At 40.3% G+C, this 20,000-nt stretch overlaps 2 protein-coding genes across 4 annotated transcripts in view; one reads left to right on the forward strand and one right to left on the reverse strand.

Annotated features, from left to right (window-relative positions):
- LOC143125264 (adhesion G protein-coupled receptor E5-like) overlaps positions 1-6,207 on the forward strand; it is a 22,509-nt gene extending 16,302 nt beyond the window's left edge. Inside the window, exons 12-18 of the mRNA XM_076286604.1 lie at positions 148-309; positions 1,263-1,454; positions 2,058-2,275; positions 3,228-3,386; positions 3,928-4,090; positions 5,532-5,630; positions 6,019-6,207. Of these exons, the coding sequence (XP_076142719.1) occupies positions 148-309; positions 1,263-1,454; positions 2,058-2,275; positions 3,228-3,386; positions 3,928-4,090; positions 5,532-5,630; positions 6,019-6,060 (1,035 nt within the window). The 3' untranslated portion in view covers positions 6,061-6,207. The remainder of the gene's footprint in view (positions 1-147; positions 310-1,262; positions 1,455-2,057; positions 2,276-3,227; positions 3,387-3,927; positions 4,091-5,531; positions 5,631-6,018) is intronic.
- Positions 6,208-12,315: 6,108 nt separating this feature from the next.
- The window catches only part of sid4 (secreted immunoglobulin domain 4), a 19,354-nt gene continuing 11,669 nt past the window's right edge, over positions 12,316-20,000 (reverse strand). For 2 of the 3 annotated variants that reach the window (XM_076287173.1, XM_076287153.1), the window contains exons 5-9: positions 19,870-20,000; positions 18,882-18,992; positions 18,400-18,468; positions 14,674-14,940; positions 12,484-12,763 (exon numbers count right to left, since the gene is read on the reverse strand). The exon at positions 19,870-20,000 is cut by the window's right edge and continues 65 nt beyond it. In XM_076287173.1, the coding sequence (XP_076143288.1) occupies positions 12,759-12,763; positions 14,674-14,940; positions 18,400-18,468; positions 18,882-18,992; positions 19,870-20,000 (583 nt within the window). In that variant the 3' untranslated portion in view covers positions 12,484-12,758. Of the gene's footprint in view, positions 12,417-12,483; positions 12,764-14,673; positions 14,941-18,399; positions 18,469-18,881; positions 18,993-19,869 lie in introns of those variants that run through there. The other variant, XM_076287164.1, reaches the window with a different exon arrangement.

The following is a 20,000-nucleotide window of genomic DNA, read 5'->3' on the forward strand; positions in this document are numbered from 1 at the left end:
TGATAATCATAATGATCACCTCGAGGTGATGAATTTGATATGAAAAGGTTAAATGTGAGAACTCTCTCTGTATCTCCTCCCTTCTCTCTCCCTCCTTCTCTCTTCCTCCTTCTCTCTCTCTCTCCCCCTGTCTGTCTGTCTCCCCAGGAGAGGAATGAGTCGGAGAGTTTGCGTTACGTGTGTGTGTTCTGGGACAAAGACTCCTGGTCACAGCACGGGTGTGTGTCGTCCTCCACCAGCACACACACCGTCTGCAGCTGCAACCATCTCAGCAGCTTTGCTGTGCTCATGGCCCTCTACGACATCAAGGTGGGCTCTCCTCCTTTCTCGGTAACACTTTACTTGACAGTATCGACATACGAGTGACATGACACTGTCATGATACATGAACCCTAACACCTGATCCTAACCATAACTCTAACCCTAACCCTAAATCTAACCCTAACTTGTTATGACAAAAAAATTAATGACACTTAATGACAGAAGTGTTATGTCATAAACGTTTATGACTTGTTTATGACACGTTCATAACACTGTCATGTCACTCTTTTGTCGATACTGTCAAGTAAAGTGTAACCCCTTTCTCTACCTTTCATTATTCTCCATGCACTCCTTTCTTCTCCTTCTAGTCTTTCTGCACTTCACTTTCACTTTCTTTCTTTTTATGGTTCAGTTTTGGGGCATTTTGAGAAGCAGTCTCTCACATGTTCGCAGTGGAACATTTTCGGAAACGGTCACATCATCTCCACCCACCCTCCCTCTCTATCTCTCTCACCCTCTCTCTCTCTCATGCACACACATTTCCTGTTGCTAACACGGCTCAAACACAACAGGTTTGTTTCAGGGTGGATGCATACAGGCCATGTGTTCCTCTCTTCCCTCAGTTTTAATATGCATTTCTTCCTCTCCTCCCTCAGTTTTAATATGCATTTTGCTGCTGTCGGGTGGAAACCTTGTATGTCCAAATCCATTAGTTTTCAGGAAATTGAAAAAAACTTTCATTGTGGAAAAAATAGTTTTTCCTCCCTCAGTTCTATCATGCACTTGTTCTCTCTTCCCTCAGTTCTATCATGCACTTGTTCTTCTCCTCCCCTCAGCTCTATCATGTGTTTGTTCCTCTCCTCCCTCAGTTCTATCATGTGTTTGTTCCTCTCCTCCCTCAGTTCTATCATGCATTTGTTCCTCTCCTCCCTCAGTTCTATCATGTGTGTGTTCCTCTCCTCCCTCAGTTCTAACATGCGTTTCTTCCTCTCCTCCTCCAGCACACCTTTGAGCTGCAGCTGATTACGTGGATCGGTCTGGCCGTGTCTCTGGCGTGTCTGTTTGTGTGCATCCTGACCTTTGGCCTCTGTCGCTCCATCAAGGGCACGCGCACCACCATCCACCTCCACCTGTCGCTCTGCCTCTTCCTCGCCGACCTCATCTTCCTCTGCGGCATCAGCCGAGCACAGAAGGTGTGTGTGTGTGTGTGTGTGTGTGTGTGTGTGTGTGTGTGTGTGTGTGTGTGTGTGTGTGTGTGTTTGTGTGAGTATGTTTGTGTGTGTGTGTGTGTGTGTGTGTGTGTGTGTGTGTGTGTGTGTGTGTGTGTGTCTGTGTGAGTATGTTTGTGTATGTGTGTGTGTGTGTGTGTGTGTGTGTGTGTGTGTGTGTGTGTGTGTGTGTGTATGTGTGTGTGGTCACTTCTAAAGAAATGTGAACTGAGAAGTGTCTGTATATCTCATCGGAAGGCAAGTGTTTGGCAACATATGGACGACCGGACGGCAACAAGTCTTGTAACTGTGTCACTGTGATGAATGTGAAGCAACAGAGGCAGAGTTTTGCAACACCACAGGAAAGAACCTTGATAAACAAACTGCGTGTGTGTGTCTGTGTGCGTGTGTATGTGTGTGTGTACTGTTGGAGTGTGTAATTTCCTTTTTTGTCTGTTGTAATAGGCTCTCACCATCGCTCTCCCTCTCTCTGTCTCTTTTTCTCTCTCTCTCTCTCTTCTCCCTCTCTCTTTGTCTCTCTCTCTCCCTCTCTCTCTTTCTCTCCCTCTGTTTCCCTCTCTCTGCTAGGCTGGCTGTGGTTTGGTGGCAGGGCTGCTGCACTACTTCTTCCTGGCTGCGTTCAGCTGGATGCTGCTGGAGGGGGTGCAGCTCTACAGGATGGTGGTGCTCGTCTTCCACACCAGCCTCCGCCCCGCCTACATGATGGCCGCCGGCTACGGAGCTCCACTCGCCATCGTCATCATCTCCGCCATCGCCTACCCGCAAGGATACGGCACCGACCAACAGTGAGTCTGTGTGTGTGCGTGTGTGTGCGTGTGTGTGTGTGTGTGTGTGTGTACTTAAGGCTACAGGGGCTACTTTGAAGAATGTAATACATGATTTTTTTTTCTTGTGAAAATTATATTTCTTTTGCAAATTACATGTTTTAAAGTAGCCTCAATTTACTAGCCAAATGATTGCTTTGCACACTATTGACAACATCACAATCAGCTTCATGAGAATAGATTACTTTTTAATTAACATTTTGATTCATCTGCATTGCTTTTCAAAAACATGAGTGAAGGAGAAAGATAAACTCATTTAGGACAGTTGGAAAACCATTCCAGAGGTGCATTCAAATTTTAGATTTTCTGTTTCCCTGCTCCCCTTGTTTTTCCAAGAGCGTTTGCAAACACTTGCAATCCGTTTGAGGAGGTAGTTCTCTGTAAATAGGATGGGACTTGGATGGAGAGTTGGAGAGATAGAATGTTTACACAAAATCATTCAAATGTTCACCTCTGCAAAAGGAACTTCCTCACCTCAGTTGAAATCTGTTGAGAATTATTAATTACTGGTTCCTTCTAGAATTCTATGCAAACGATCTATAGTTTCAGTGTTCTTTATACAGTCTATGGGCAACATCTCTGAGGGTAATAGAGTACCAAATTAATATAAAATGTGGAACATGGATGTTTTAGAACTTTAAGCATTTAATGATTCATGGTCAAAGGTTGCCGTCAGTGTGATATGATATAAGTGTTCTCCCTCCAACACCCCCTCCCCCCACACACACAGACGCACACACACAAACACACCAGTTTCAACCCCAACACACACTCACTCTCCCTCTCTCTCGCTTCATCCTTCTCTTTCTCTCTCTTTCCCTCTCTTCATCCCTCTCTCTCCCACTCTCTATCTCGCTCCATCCTTCTCTTTCTCCCTCATCCCTCCCTCTCTCCATCCCTCCCTCTCTCACAGCTGCTGGTTGTCTCTGCAGCGTGGTTTCATCTGGGCCTTCTTTGGCCCTGTGTGCATCATCATCTTCCTCAATGCCTTCTTCCTCCTCATCACACTCTGGAAGTTGGCTGAGAAGCTGACCAGCCTCAGCCCTGACCTCTCCAACCTGCAGATGATCAAGTATGTGTGTGTGTGTGTGTGTGTGTGTGTGTGTGTGTCTGTGTGCGCATATGCAAGTGTGTGTGTGTGTGTGTGTGTGTGTGTGTGTGTCTGTGTGCGCATATGCAAGTGTGTGTGTGTGTGTGTGTGTGTGTGTGTGTGTGTGTGTGTGTGTGTGTTAGTGCTTGTGTAGGGCGTGACATGAGAAGTGAGAGGTGACATGAAACCTCAGCGGTTTCTTGCCCAAAAAACACAGGAAGCAGGCTTTAGATTTACGACGCCGCCCTTAAACAGAATGACACATGTACTTGTGAGAGAACAAAAACACATACACACGTACACGCACACACACACACACAAACATCTAAACATTTAAAACTCTTCTCTTTCTCTCTCTGTGTCTCAGTTTCTCTCCCTCAGATGATGTATTGGTATAAATGTATAGCTTTAAAGTGCTGCCAACAGCTGTTAACATATTCTCTCTCTCTGTCTCTCTCTCTGTCTCTTTCTCTATCTCTCTCTCTCTCTCTCTCTCTCTCTCTCTCTCTCTGTGTGTCTGTAGGGATTTTACAATGACTGCGGTGGCTCAGCTGTGTGTCCTGGGGGGCATGTGGATGTTTGGCTGCATCATGTTCCAGAATGTGGCCATGGCCTACCTCTTCACCATCCTCAACAGCCTACAGGGGGCGCTCATCTTCCTCATGCACTGCCTCATGTCAAAACCTGTGAGTCACACTCTCTATCTTTCTCTCGCTCGCACGCACACACACGCACGCACACACACACACACACACACACACACACATACACACACACACCCGTAATGCTATCAAAGGAATTTATAAAGAACATAGGTAACACTTTATTTTAATGTGTCACTGTTACAGTGTACCTACCTAATTAGGTACAGTGGTACAACCTGTGTAACAACATGTACTATCAGGTACTATCATTGTACTTGCATTATGTATTTGTGGGTACCTACATATAGTTGTTACATTGTAATACTGAGTGCTTTTACAAAACTTTGCCAATTTGCCTAAATTTTCATCAGAGGCAAAGAGCTGACCTGAGACCTGCTGGATGGGGTAAATCTGGTCATGATAGATTTGATATACAAAGCATTCTTAGCTCCAGTCAAGGCCTCATTGTCTTCAGTGTACATGTAACAGCTGTGCTGCTACAACCTTGTTACTCTTTGATACAGTGGAATAAACCTATTAAGTGTACCAGTTAATTACTTACATGTACATATGACATGTATGTTATGTGTTCGATGTCTTGGAACAGGTCTACTAATTCACTACATAGTACATATATCAACTGTGTTGGTACACACTTATTGCTCTTTGATACAGTGGCATAAACCCATTAAAATGAAGTGTACCAGTTAAGTACTTACAATTACATATTACATGTATGTTGTGTCATTGGTGTCTTGGAACATGTCTGCCATTACCCTACACTGTACATACTGTAGTACATGTATCAACTGTGTTGATACACATTTATTACTCTTTTGATACAGTGGAATAAACCCATTAAAATAAAGTGTACCAGTTAAGTACTTACATCTACATATATACATCCTGTCAATGATGTTATGCATCCTGTAGTTGATGTGTTGAAACGTGTCTGCTGTTACACCACACAGTACATGTGAATTAGTAGACCTGTTCCAAGACAAGACCTGTTCCAGTTTATTCCACTGTATCAAAGAGTAACAAGGTTGTAGCAGCACAGCTGTTACATGTACACTGAAGACAATGAGGCCTTGACTGGAGCTAAGCATGCTTTGTATATCAAATCTATCATGACCTGATTTACCCCATCCAGCAGGTCTCAGGTCAGCTCTTTGCCTCTGATGAAAATTTAGGCAAATTGGCAAAGTTTTGTAAAAGCACTCAGTATTACAATGTAACAACTATATGTAGGTACCCACAAATACATTATGCAAGTACAATGATAGTACCTGATAGTACATGTTGTTACACAGGTTGTACCACTGTACCTAATTAGGTAGGTACGCTGTAACAGTGACACATTAAAATAAAGTGTTACCAGAACATATTATGTGAAATGTTTTTATGACTTGTAGTATATTGCTTTCTGGATCTCTGAGAATAAATGTTTTCAACTTGTCTTACACAACACTACACCCTGCAGGTGAGAGATGAGTATGCCAAGATCCTGAGTAGCATCTTCACCCCAGAAAAGAGGAGATACACAGAGTACACCTCCAATCCTTCCAGCAACAGCCAGCAGGTACGACGTGTGTGTGTGTGTTTGTGTGTGTGTGTGTCACAAAATACTGTGCCATGTCTGCTATTATTGGCTGTCACCACATATGGTGGAGACATTGTTACTTACACCCATAATAACTGCTTATTGAGTGATATTGTGATGACCTGCTGTATGCCACTGGCCTTTAAGTTTGTGAATGTATGATACCGCATCCTTATTATTTGTGTCCTTGCAATAAATGATTAAAATGTGTATTTTTTTTATTTTCAACGACATACCTTACATCACTACCAAGACCATATGAAGTTCTACAAAAACCTTTACATAACAATTGCTTACCTTTGTCCTGTGTGTGACTGCACTAGCATTTGATTCATCTCTGTAAATTACATTTGACCTTCTCCTGCAGCCTTTGAAGACCAACCCGAGTACGGGTCAGTCACAGATATGAGACAACCCATGACCTTTGACCTTCAGAAGATCCATAATGCTTTGCAAGCCCAGAATTCTGTATTATGTACAGGTGATCATCTTTTTTTTTCCAGAGATGTTCTGAAAGAGATTTGGGTAACACTTTATAATAACTACAAACAATTCATCATTTATTAAGCCTTTGTTACTTATTATGACCGCCTCGCAGCGAAGCGGCGGTCATATAGGTTTAGTCAGAACTTTTTTTTTTTTTTTTTTTCTTTTTCGCATGTCCAAATTTCCGTCAATGATTCCCGGGACACTGAAAGACCGGGGTAGACAAAACTTGGTGGGCATGTAACCCCATATGGATAGCATGGAACCATCGTTTTTCGTTTTGATCTGTAGCCCCCCCGCTGGACTGCACCCCCCGAAAGGAGGGTAGGGCAGACACAGTTTTCTGTGAATATCTCGAGAACCGTAAGGTTTAGGAGGACCATTTTTTTTTGTATGTTGATCTCAAGGGGCCATGTCAACCCATTCCATAACCACTCATTTCATGTATAGCGCCACCTAGTTAAACACAAAAAACTAAAAATGAGGTGTTGTAATCGCAGGTATCTGTGACCACCTTTTTTTATGTATGTTGGTCTTAAGGGGGCATGTCAACCCATCCCATTACCACTTATTTCATGTATAGCGCCACCTAGTTAAAAATTAAAAAGCAAAACATTTGGTGTTTTCATCACAATATATCTGGCTGACATGGTCAAAACTGCACGAAGTGTAGGATCATTATGACACCCTCCGAATGCATGCCAAGTTTTGTGAACTTTCGTTCATGGGGGGCCTTACAATAAAATAATGTATGTGTACATTTAGTGACCGTACACCAACAAGGATTCCCGGGACACTGAAAGACCGGGGTACACGAAACTTGGTGGGCATGTAACCCCACATGGATAGCATGGAACCATCATTTTTCGTTTTGATCTGTAGCCCCCCCGCTGTACTGGACCCCCCGAAAGGAGGGTAGGGCAGACACAGTTTTCTGTGAATATCTTGAGAACCGTAGGGCCTAGGATAACCAATTTTTTCCGTATGTTTGCCTCCAGGGGTCATGTTAACCCATTCCATGTGCACACATGTGCATAAACACACACACACACACACACCCACACACATAAACATAAACGTGTACACGCACACATGCACACAATTCAAGAATTTCTCAGAATTATGAACAGGCAAGATGGGGGTGGGGTTGTATAAAATGAATTTTACATGTGAAATCTATCAACTAATCATGTTTTGGTACTTGTTGTCTAGCAGATACCAGTGAGAATTGAGTGTGGCTAATGCAATTTAGTGAGACAGTTAGAATCATATAGGCCTTTCAGCGTGATTTATTTTTGTGGAAAAAATGTGCTGGACTGGGCGGCGGTCATATTTTGTACCGCTCTGCGGTACATCTAGTTAGTTAATGGTTTGTTCATCATTAGTAATTTCTCATTTATCATCAGTAAAGCATTTGTTCACACAGTTTGTTCATAGTAAATAAGCCTATATCTAAAATATGTTTATACATTATTGTTAATACTTAATAAATGATGCAATAATATGTTTTTGATTAAGTAATATTTCCATTATTTAACAGTTGTTACATACACATGCACTAATGATTAGTTAGGGTGAGGATACATATTTTATAAACCACTTTCTAATACTATAATTTATAATTAACTAAAGAGTTACAAGTGGTTAGTTAATGATATTTTGTGAGCTCATCTAAAGTGAGGACATTTTATGCCTTGCAGCACATTTACAAATGAGTTATAAAGTTTACACTCGCATTTATTAATTTAGCCGACACTTTCACACAAAGCGACTTACACATGTCAATGAAATTAAAGGGCAAGGCCAAATTGGTGGACGCCAGGGTTTGAACCCCCAACTTTATGGGTTACAGCATGTTAACCCGGCTCTCTATCCACTACACTACCTCTGCCCAGTGTGTGTTTACTATGAACAAACCATTTTTAACTGTGTGTAAACATGATTTACAGATGAGAATTAATGTAGGAATAATGCTTTACAAACAAAGAATATAGTATTTAATAATAGTTTACAGTTGTTTAATGACAGTGTGTAGTAGAAGAAAACAGAAACTCTTGCATAGTTGTGGTAGTGTAGTGGATAAGGAGCTGGACCAGCATGCAGTAGCCTGAAAAGTTGGGGGTTTGATTCCCGTCTTTCACTGTTATGTCAATGTGTACGTCGCTTGTCTGCTAAATGAATGAATGTGAATGTACTCTTTACAACTCATTTGAAAATGTGTTGCAAGGCATAGAAAGTCCTCACTTTAGATAAGCTCACAAAATATAATTAACTAACCACTTGTAAGTCCTGAGTAATCATGAATTGTAGTATTAGGAAGTGGTTTATAAAATATGTATCCTCACCCTAACTAATCATTAGTGCATGTGTATGTAACAACTGTTAAATACTAGAAATATTACTTCATCAACAAAATATTGCATAATTTATTAAAGGAAAATTCCGGTTTTTAGCACTTTAAGGCCCTTTTCTGGTTTGTTTTGGATGAACTAGAGTGGTGGACACCGAAATTTTGACGATTGGTCCTGTCTCGACTTTTCTGACTCGTTTTGAATCGCCTTTTCACTTCTCAGGGTGGCTGGCAATGGGCATACTGTAGTAGGCTACTCAAACATGTCCTAAAACCACTCGGTGAGTTGCACAGTTTTGAAAACGAACGTTAAGGATTGTTTTAGGACATGTTTGAGTAGCCTACTACAGTATGCCCATTGCCAGCCACCCTGAGAAGTGAAAAGGCGATTCAAAACGAGTCAGAAAAGTCGAGACAGGACCAATCGTCAAAATTTCGGTGTCCACCACTCTAGTTCATCCAAAACAAACCAGAAAAGGGCCTTAAAGTGCTAAAAACCGGAATTTTCCTTTAAGTATTAACAATAATTCATAAACATATTTTAAATATAGACTTATTTACTATGAGCAACCCATTTATAACTGTGTGTACAAATACTTTATTTATGAGAATTAGCATAGGAACAATGCTTTACAAATGATGAACAAAGCATTTTGTAATAGTTTGCAACTGGTTTATAATAAGAAAATGATTTCATTATAAGTGGTTGTTTCATTACTTATTAAGTATAAATCATGTACTTACAAACATATTTTTTTGGATAGGCTTATTTACTATGAACAAACCATTTGTAATTGTGTGAACAAATGCTTTACTGATGATAAATTATGTATGAACAAGAAATTACTAATGATGAACAAACCATTAACTAATAAGTAACAAAGGCTTAATAAATGATGAATTGTGTGTAGTTATTATAAAGTGTTACCGAGATTTGTCTCACAAAACAGCCATTCTTTCATTTTAAACCCCAGCAGATGTCATCAGAATTTGCTATAGGCTGTGCAAAAGATGCTTAAAATCATCACAGATGCTTAAGATCATCATAGATGCTTAAGATCATCACAAATGTTCCTATATGTGTACTTAGCCCTTAGCATATACATGTGATTTATGGTTTATTATTATTATTATTATTATTATTATTATTATTATTCCTTATTCTTTTTATTTGTTAGGGACCATGTACACTTTTTAACATAAATGTTGCCCCTTGATGCATTGCACCAGAGTGAGCTAGTTAGTCAGGCTAATTTATATTTGCATTTCTCAACTGAATTGTGTTTCCGACTTCCAAGTCAAAGATCCCTGAAAGTGTATCCAAAACTCAGGAAGAGGTTTTGTTTTTGACCCACTGTACATATCCTTATTTTTTATAGAATGGAAGAATCTTAGATAAGTTATTTTATATTTTTTATATTTGAACAAATACATTTTAATTAATCTATTTACACTTTTTATATTTTATGTCAAGACTATTTAATGTACCTATTCTTTATTTCCTGAAGAGTATGCATTGGTGATAAGAAAATTACTGTTTAGATAGCCTATGTATGTAGGATTCGAGTTGTTTGAGTGGTATTGAATGCACCATTAAGTCTATCGTGGCACTCTTGTGTAGGATTCGAGTTGTTTGAGTGGTATTGAATGCACCATTAAGTCTACCATGGCACTCTTGTGTAGGAGTCGAGTTGTTTGTTGTTGTATCACATGGGGCATAGACTATACTGTATGCATTTCTTTGACATTGTGTTTATATTTTGTCACAATTTAGTGCTATTTTTACGTCATTTATGAATGTTGAAAACTAAAAAACCTACAGATTGCACATTTTCACTGGGTTTTCTGAAGGGTTTTGGTACATTGTTGAATTAATTAAAGGTTTAGAGTTCTGTGAGTCTTAACTGTGTTAACTGCTTTTGTGTCCACACACACACACACACACGCACACACACACACACACACACACGGGTGAAAAGAGCTTTTTTGCCATAACCAAAAAAGCAAAAAGATGAAATCAGTTCATTTTAACCCTCCAAAACTTATCCACCAATCACCAATAATGTCTAACAGAGCATAGCATTCCATTGTAGTCCCATCATCTTTCAGTGCTTCATCAATTTTGAGAAATCACAGTGTTCACAAGATTCTACATATTTAATCTACTAATCCATATTGCCATCTTCACCAAGTGTGACAATGTTTATTTATTACAAACTTTATTTATTCATGCATGCATTTCATCAGGGACACACTTTGCTTTGATTGCTGTTAATATGCCATACAATAAGTTCCATAAAAATAAAAGAAAAACTTTTCATGAGCATCACATGCAATTATAATAGTTGAAGAAGCAAGAGAAGAAGTCAGGCCGACATTAGCGAAGCGGCAGCGCCAAACTGGACAGCTGACCCCCTAGTGCTGACCAATCTGACATGCATTTGTGAGTACATGGGTAAATTTGTTTGGTTACACTTTACTTGACATTGTCAACATAAGAGTGACATGACACTGTCATGAACATGTCATAAACAAGTCATAAACGTTTATGACATAACGCTTCTGTTATTAAGTGTCATTTGGTTTTTGTCATAACAAGTTAGGATTTAGAGTTAGAGTTAGGATTAGGGTTCATGTGTTCATGACAGTCGTATGTCACTCTTATGTTGATACTGTCAAGTAAAGTTTTTCCAATTTGTTTTGCTCTTTTTTATTTCAAAAAGGACGGTAAAACTTTACTTGACAGTATCGACATAAGAATGACATGACACTGTCATGAACATATGACACTGTCATGACACATGAATCATAACCCTAATCCTAACCTATAACCCTAAACCTAACCCTATTTTGTTATGACAAAAACCGACTGTCACTTAATAACAATACACAATTTAAGATTATTTTAGTGTTTTTAGTACTCTTTATTGGTCTTTAGTGTGCATGGTGCATTCGTAAAAGCGAGGTAGAGTACGTCTGAAGATGTAGTCCACTACACAGATAGTGTATACACGTTTGTATGTATGTATACCTTTGTGTGTGTGTGTGTGTGTGTGTGTACAATTTTACAGTATTGCAGTATTATTAAGAATATGCCAGTGTATAGACAGCATTATGTCCTATATAAATGCAAGTGCGCGGTTTGCTACTACAGGCCAGATCAGGGCCGCGTGTGGGCCGCGTGTGAAACCAGAGCCGGTGAGTGTTGGTCTGAGTCAGCAGGAGGGGAACCCTACGGTAGCTGGAGCCCCTCGTCTGTCAGGGAGGGGGGAGCAAGTAGCCAAATGTCATCGGATTTTACTGGCATTTGGTGGAAGTCCTAAAACCCTGGATAATTACTACCAGATACACACACACACACACACACACTTACTATCTCTCTCTCTCTCTCAGTGAGAGAGAGAGAGAGCGGAGAGAGGTTGAGAGAAGTGCTGAAGACAGCAGGAAGTGGGGGAGTTGGAGTGGAACAGTCTGGGAGAGTCTGGCTAATAATCAGAGGGGAGATGCACGGTAAGCAGATGTGGTTTAGGTAAGGTTGCGTCTACTGCCACCTAGTGGATACATTTTGTAAATGCCTGTCTTCAGTAGCAGCTGAACAGCTGTGGTCAGTCATCAACTCTATTTTTCTTCTCCCCTTTTTTTTTATGCCTTTAATTATAGGACAGTGGAGAGAGACAGGAAGTGAATGGGAGAGAGAGTCTGGGTGGGATCCGGAAAGGACCACGGGGCGGGAATCGAACCCGGGTCACGTAGGTGCCCCAGCCAAATTGCTGGGGCCTTTCTTCTCCTCTTTACAGATCTTTCTTTTTTTCATGAAAGGAGTAGAATCTGTCTTTTCCAGCTGTAGGTCTACAGCAACAAACACAAACTAATAGAGCTCGACCAACACACGTGGGACACAGGCTTCTGAGGGAGTACTGGAGTTGTATCTGAGAAAAGTCATACATAACCACAATCATGATGTAATAATCATACAAGTGAACATCCAATCTGGGACTCTCAGGTTTATTGTTTGATTTTCATGTGGTTTACATGGAAACAACCTCAGAAGAAGATTCTGGAATGTTCTTCTCTTTCTGAATTCCCACTTGTGCACACCTGTCTGTATGTGCATGCATTAATTTTTATGCATGTGTGTGTGTATTTGTGTGTTGGTGTGTGTGTGTGTCTGCGAATGTGTTTATGTGTATAGGTGTGTGTGCGTGTCTGGCTTCGAGAAGGAGCAGGGGAATGTGACCATCACCTGCAGGATGTGTCAGACGCCTCACACCCTAGCCTGGGAGAGAAGAAGAGAAACAAAGACATGGAGAGAGAGAGAGAGAGAGAGAGAGAGAGAGATTGTCAGAATGTTTCAACATAGGAGATTTTTAACTTGAGAGTCAGGTTCTGCATTTATTTTTTTCTTACACCGGGTGCAGGTCCTGCATTTATTTTATTTATTTTAACAGCCAGGCTACACCGGGTGTGCAACTGAAGAATTCTGTTCACGGACCCTGAAAAACGATTTTAGAAGAATTTCTACTAATATGAGCGGTGCTTATCACATCTGGTGATGTGATCCAGTGATGATAATGGAAGCTACTTGTTGCAGCGTAATGCTCTGACGAACAGAACGTTTCAGTTAAGCTTCAGTCTGGACAAACACAGTAGACCACACAACTTCTTCTGCAGGCCATGTTTCTTTCCAAACTGGACTATTGCAATGCATTGTTGGCTGGCCTACCATCACAGAGATGTTTTGAAATACAACAGCATTAGTCAAAAAGAAAACACATGTAACTAGCATGTATCAGAACTTGTTGATTTACATACTACTCTTTGTTCTAGGGATTTAAAGATTTATCTGTTTACCTTATGTCTAACTAATGGATTTTTAGTTTGTATGAGTTTACGATTATTGTTTTTATTCCATTACATTTTAATTAGTCCATTACTTATATTGGATTTTCTTTAATCAATGTTAATTCTAATGCTAATATTATGTTTATTGATGTCATTGTAATTTGCTTCGGAAAAACATAACATAAAGATTATTATATTATTTGTATATTAAACTCTAAACGTTAGACTATATAAAACACTATTATTTATATAAAGGTCTGCAGAGTGACAGAGTACACAGCTTCATTACTTGAGTAAAAGTACAGATACCCTGTGCTAAATTTGACTCAAGTACAAGTAAAAGTCCAACAGTCAGATGTCTACTTAAGTAAAAGTACTGAAGTACTTGTTTTTAAAAGTACTTGAGTATCAAGAGTACAAGAGTAGCCTAATTTTTTTTTCAAATATTGCATTACTACTGCCACAGTGCATTTATGTACAGAAACGTCCTACATGGAGTTATGAAAAAGTTTAATGTTAATGGAGAATGTAAAAGGAATTGAAAGTAAAATCAAGTCATTTTCATCTTTTTACCATGTTGCCAGGGATGGGCAGTATTTCTAATACATGTATTTAAAATATGTATTTCAAATACAAAATACTATTTTGTAATTGAAACACTTGAAGCGAAAACTATCATTAACTTGTTAAGAAAATTTAATAGTCTGGTGAGGTGGGGCCACAGGTTGGCACATTCCCGGGATGGACCTGCTGTGTCTTCATCCATTGTTTCGTCCATGGTTTTGTCTCTTATCTAAATCTGACCATTGAATTGACTTTGGTGGAAAGCTGAAGGTGATTGCTGATAGGCTGTCCCAATCAGTGGCGCCTGCACAATCCAATCACGTTTGAGAGGGAAACAACAAATTGAGGATTTCCTAGATTTTTCTTTTTTCCTTTTTTTTTTAGAAGAAGTAACAGGTACTCACGGTTATGGATAGAAATGTAGTGGAGTAAAGAGTACAATATTTGCCTCTCAAATGTACTTGAGTAAAGTCATGAGTACTCCCCAAAAATGATACTTGAGTAAAGTACAGATCCCTCAAAATTGTACTCAAGTACTGTACTCAAGTAAATGTACTCCGTTACTGTCCGGCTCTGAAGGTCTGTTTATAACATGATTATTTGTATAAAACCCTGTTTACAACACAATCATTTCTATAAAACTCTGTATATGTTTATAACCTGATTATTTGTATGAAGCTCTGTATATGTTTATAACATGATTATTTGTATGAAGCTATGTTTGTGTTTATAAAACTATCATTTGCATCCTTCCTCAGACACTAATCTGCTGCTCTGTACCTCTCACAGTCACTCTGGCCTGGGCTTCATGGGAGCCCACATGATTGGTGGCCGTGCATTTGTAGACACCGCTGTCACTCGAACTCAGCTGACCAATCAGCAGCACGCCCTCGCTGGTGGTTGTGGCTCCAGAGGGAAGGGAGGCCCCACCCCCTCTGCTCCACTGAAACTTGATTGGATAGGAACCGTGGGCTAGGCACTGTAGTCGGAGGGCGTCGCCAGCTCGAGCCGCTACCTGGTCAGGTAGAGTGGTGGCGTAGGGCGGGGCTAAGGGAGGAAGAGGGGGGGGCATGGGTGGAGAGTCAGACTCAGCCTTCCTTTGATTAAATAAATCTAAAATAGAATATATAAATATAAAACTATATAGAATATATAAATATAAAACTATATAGAATATATAAATATACTATATTTGATTCAAATGCATACAATATATACATAAAAAACGATATAGAATATATAAATATAAAACTGTATTTGATTCTTTAAAATAAAATAAAAACAACAGGAATGTTGGGTCTACTAACTACTTGAACCATTTCAAAATCAGACAGTGAGTGACATGTAATATTACAGTAATAAGCAGGGACGGACTGGGACTAAAAAAAGGCCCTGGACTATCTTCCAAAAAGGCCCACTACCATTCGCACTCACACACACATTAGGGGCTCTATCTTCCGTGCCGGCGCAATTGACTTTGTATAGTCGCGCGTTTGTCTTTCCTATTTTGCAGTCAGCGCATATTGGAATTTCCCCTCCACAGGTACATGCCTGTAAATTAGGGAATTCGATTGCGCCCACGGGGGCGGTTCAGCGAAAAGACGGGGCGTGTTCCGGCGCAAACGTTCACTGTTGATATTTTGCAGTTTCAGAAAACAATTCCGCCACAGACCAGGAACTCCCTGGTCTAAAGTCTGTGGCAAAAATGCAGATGCTATTTTAAGGGCGCATGCATGACCACAGGCCTGCATGAATGAATGCGTTGCACACCAATCTACAGACACCTCCGTGCACAGACGGAAACATTCAAAGCCTTGATAATATTTGTCCATTTCCCGGTTTTGTTCGTGCATTGGTGACCAATTTAACGTTGTGTAAGGTTTTAAGCACCATAATTTTGCCTACCTTGTTGTAGCCCATCTGAAATAACTCCAAGCTTTGCTATGTTCCCTCCATCCTTTCGTTATTTTCAAAAAACGTTTTATATCCATGATGGCCTTGAAGTCTTGAGTTAGTGAATTAGCTTAAATCAGCTTTTCATGTGCTGTTAACCAGCAACAGATAGTACAAGAAAGCAGCAAGTATGGTTACAATTTCTGTACAATTTCTGTAGTTGCTGCATCCATTCATTGTTATTCTCTCTCCTGCTCAAATAAATGTTGTGCGTGAATTAAGTTGATGATAACGTGTTTACAAACTCTGCTTTACAGAAAATATTGTAAATAGTCTATGTCACGCAGTTAATGGGATACTGTGCAGAGTTGAAAGTTAGGTCAACTTAAACGAAGCCCTTGCTTGGCCGCATGTGCTGCGCAACGCACACTTAGCTCCTCTCATCTATACAATGTAGTTCCCATTTCTGTAAACCATACATAATTTCAAAGAAAAATATTACCACTCGAGGGAAATCAGTGTGGTGTCCATGTGAAAAAATAGGCATAAATCTAGCGTACACATTTTCACGAATCACTGATGTGTTGATGACATAAATTAGGAAATGTTAGAGGACTTAGGAGACGTGATGTTGAACTGCATGCCGATGCCATTTAACCCAAATGCCCCAGCGGCAGCACGGGAGAGAAGAGATTAGCTGACAGAAGATATGCATTGTCTATAGAGAGGTAATGTTAGATTACATTGTACATTGCAAATATATCACCATGCATTCATAACCTCGTGATTCAGTGAGAATGATCCCAAAACATCGGAAAGTATGTCTTTGTGACAATTCTGTATTACATTTTGTGAAGATGAAAAATCAATAGCTAACTGTTCCCAACTGAACAGTGATTATAGCGCTGTGAACGCTCCTGGCTGCGCCTGGCAAATACGCCACCATAATAGCAATCAGCTATGGAACAAGCGTGCCTGTTGTTAAAGGGAATGTGAGATGACGCTCTGATTGGTTTATTGCACGTTACGCCCAAACCACACCCATGATTAATGTAGCTACTTCAGACCACCCCATTTTAGATTTGCGTCGGGCGCAACAGTCAATATCCCGCCGGTAAAATAGCATCAGCGCCCAAGATCCGCCCACAAAGTCACTTGCGTTTTGCGCGAAGACACTTCTGTTTCAGACCATTAAAATAGGGCCCTAGGTGTCTAAATGGCCTGGAGTGTCTGTTCATCTTTTTAAGACTAACAGACATTGCACATACTGTACAAAGCCTACAACTTGGTGCACAGTATCACCAAGATGTGTATGGACCTAGGGTTAGAGCTATTGCAAATATGTGGTAGTTGTGGTAGCAAACGTCTAGACAAGTAGACAATGCAACTCATTTTTTGTCATTCAATAATGAGGCAACAACCTGTCTGTTTTGGGCAAGGACAGAACAAAAAACTTGTGGTGACACTAAACGGAGGTGTATTAGCCCATATTCCTCATCAAGTGTAGACTATAAAAGCAAGGGCATGCCAAATCTACATAGTGTTTTGTTTTTTTCCAAACTGTATGCCGTCACACACACACAGACAGCAGACACTGATACTGGTAGCACTTGCCACAGAGACGTTTTCCACTGTTGTTTTTTTATTTATTTATTTTTATTCAGGTTAATATTTAGCTTCAAAATTTATTTTTAGCTCTTAAAAAATTACAGAGATCGGGAACTCGGAGACCTCATAGTTGGCCTGCTTACATGCCTATGCACAGATCTCGTCAGCTTAATTAAAAAAAGATGAAGGAAGCAAAGATAAAAAAGGTTGAAATGAAAAAAGGCATATGTGACGTAAGGTAGTAAGACATTCGTCAACTGTGTGAGTTGGCTACCTTGGTGACACTGTAGCCTTTCCCTTGTGCATATCCTGTTATTGCTAGTTTTTTTTTTTTAAATAACAGCTGATAGCGTAGACATAGGCTACTGATAGGCATAAGTGAAGCGTATTTATTTGGAGACCTATACACTGGGCTACTTGGCCGATAAAGGCTAGGCTATATTGAGTCAGGCCGACGGCTGTTGGATGGACAGCCGTTCTGGACTTTTCCAGAATGTCCAGCTTGCCAGTCTGCCCCTGTTAATAAATTGTCATGGCTCTCCCTTGCATTTAATCTGCATTTTTCTTAGCACACTCACCAACACTGTGTCATTGTCAATTTGACCACACTCACTAACCCTATTCTTCAGTATGCTGTAAACAATTGATTGATTGATTAATTGATTGATCTAATGGCCTACTACATATCTCATTTATTCATTTAGCAGACATTTTTAATACAAAGTGACTTACATATGTCAATTACATTACAATGGATTACAGTGTCCCCAGAGCAACTCAACGGTGGAAGCCAGGAAATGAACCCACAGCTTTTCAGACTACTCATGCTACAGTAGCCCAGCTAACCACTACGCTAACACCGCCTCTATCTGGCTGATCAGGGGGGTGTGGGGAAAGAGGACCTTTAGTGTGGTTAACTTAATTTGATGGATTGAATGATTAATTGATTAATTGATTGATTGATGGATTGATTGATTGCTTGTGGTATTTCAGTGGAAAACTTACATTCCACCTCCATTTGCACATAGGCTTCCGTCTCCCCAGCTGAGTTAGTGGCAGTGCAGATATACTGACCTGATAGGAAGATAAACATATTAATAAATAGATATACTGACCTGATATGAAGATAAACATATTAATAAATAGATATACTGACCTGATACGAAGATATATATTAATAAATAGATAATATACAGTATACATAAATAGACAGTAAGGTACACAAATAGGGAGACCCATAGATAGATGGATATATATGGAAAAAGACAAGAGTAGGCAAGGAAATGTGTCACACTCACTCACACACACACACACACACACACAAACACACACACACACACACACACACACACACACACACACACACACACACACACACACACACAAATACACACAGACACACACACACACACACACACACACGCACACGCACACGCACACGCACACGCACACACACACACACACACACACACTATAATTCCACTTGCCTGAGTCCTGTCTCCCAACGTTAGTGAGGGTCAAGGAGCCCCCTACTACCTTGTGTTGCCATGGCAATGGAGCCCTTAACTTGGACCAGGAGATTACCGGAGTAGGAGAACCTACAAAAAGAGAGAGAACAGAGAGAAACAAGAGAGAGAGGTTGAAAGGGAGGGAGAGGGGGAGAGGGGAAAGGAGAGAGAAAAGCAAGTTAGAGTTCATCATAGAAACTCAAAGAGTATATGAACATAAACATAAACATTAGTGCAGCCAAAGTCCTTTTAGGCAAGTCCCTCCACTCGGCGGCCATATGACAACGCTTTTTGGGCACTCGTCGGGCATCCTATTCAGCAGAAATGCGCGTGCGCAAGGCTTCACGACACCAATCTTGCTCCAGCGGCGAGATCACAACACATGATTGGCACGATGTCTTCACAACACACCATATGATTGGCTCAATGTCTTCGTATCACACCATATGATTGGCTCAATGTATTCACATGTCGACGTTTTGCCGAGGAAGGGGTGGGATATGTGTAGACAACGGCCATATTGGCGTGACAAGCTAACCCCATGCATTTCTATGGATTATTTTTTGAGTGCTGTGTCTCCTCATTAGAAAGTCTCTGGTGCAGCTTAGGGAGAGGGAGGGAAAAGTGGAGTAAAAAGAATGCCGGAGCAGCACAGATGTCTTCTTAATTTATATATATATATATATATATAAATGTATAAGTAAAAAGCATATATATAAATGAAATATATATATATATATATGAAATATATATATATTATATATATATATATATATATTTCATTTATATATATATACTTTTTGTGTGCATAACCACTAACTACGGTGACATTTTGTCCTTGTTGTACTACTGTATGTGTTGTCCTGCCTAATGGGCCTTTCACAAATGTATTTCATATGAGAATGCGCCTATAGTAGAAATCCTGACCATAAGGGCAGTGGCGTTGTGGTGCATGGCGCGTGCCTACCGCTGCCCTGGCAATGCATGGTGACGGTCTGGCCCTGCACGGCGGTGATCTCCTCTACGGAGACTGTGGCCTTGGGCAGGGCGCCACCAGAGGCCCCTCCACCCACTCGCACCTGCACCTTCACCTCCGTG

The sequence above is a fragment of the Alosa pseudoharengus genome, unplaced genomic scaffold (genome assembly GCF_046254945.1).
Source record: "Alosa pseudoharengus isolate Yale_2024_CS ecotype anadromous, Long Island Sound unplaced genomic scaffold, YU_APseudo_1.1 YU_APseudo_1.1_scf_1, whole genome shotgun sequence".
Classification (NCBI taxonomy): Eukaryota; Metazoa; Chordata; class Actinopteri; order Clupeiformes; family Clupeidae; genus Alosa; species Alosa pseudoharengus.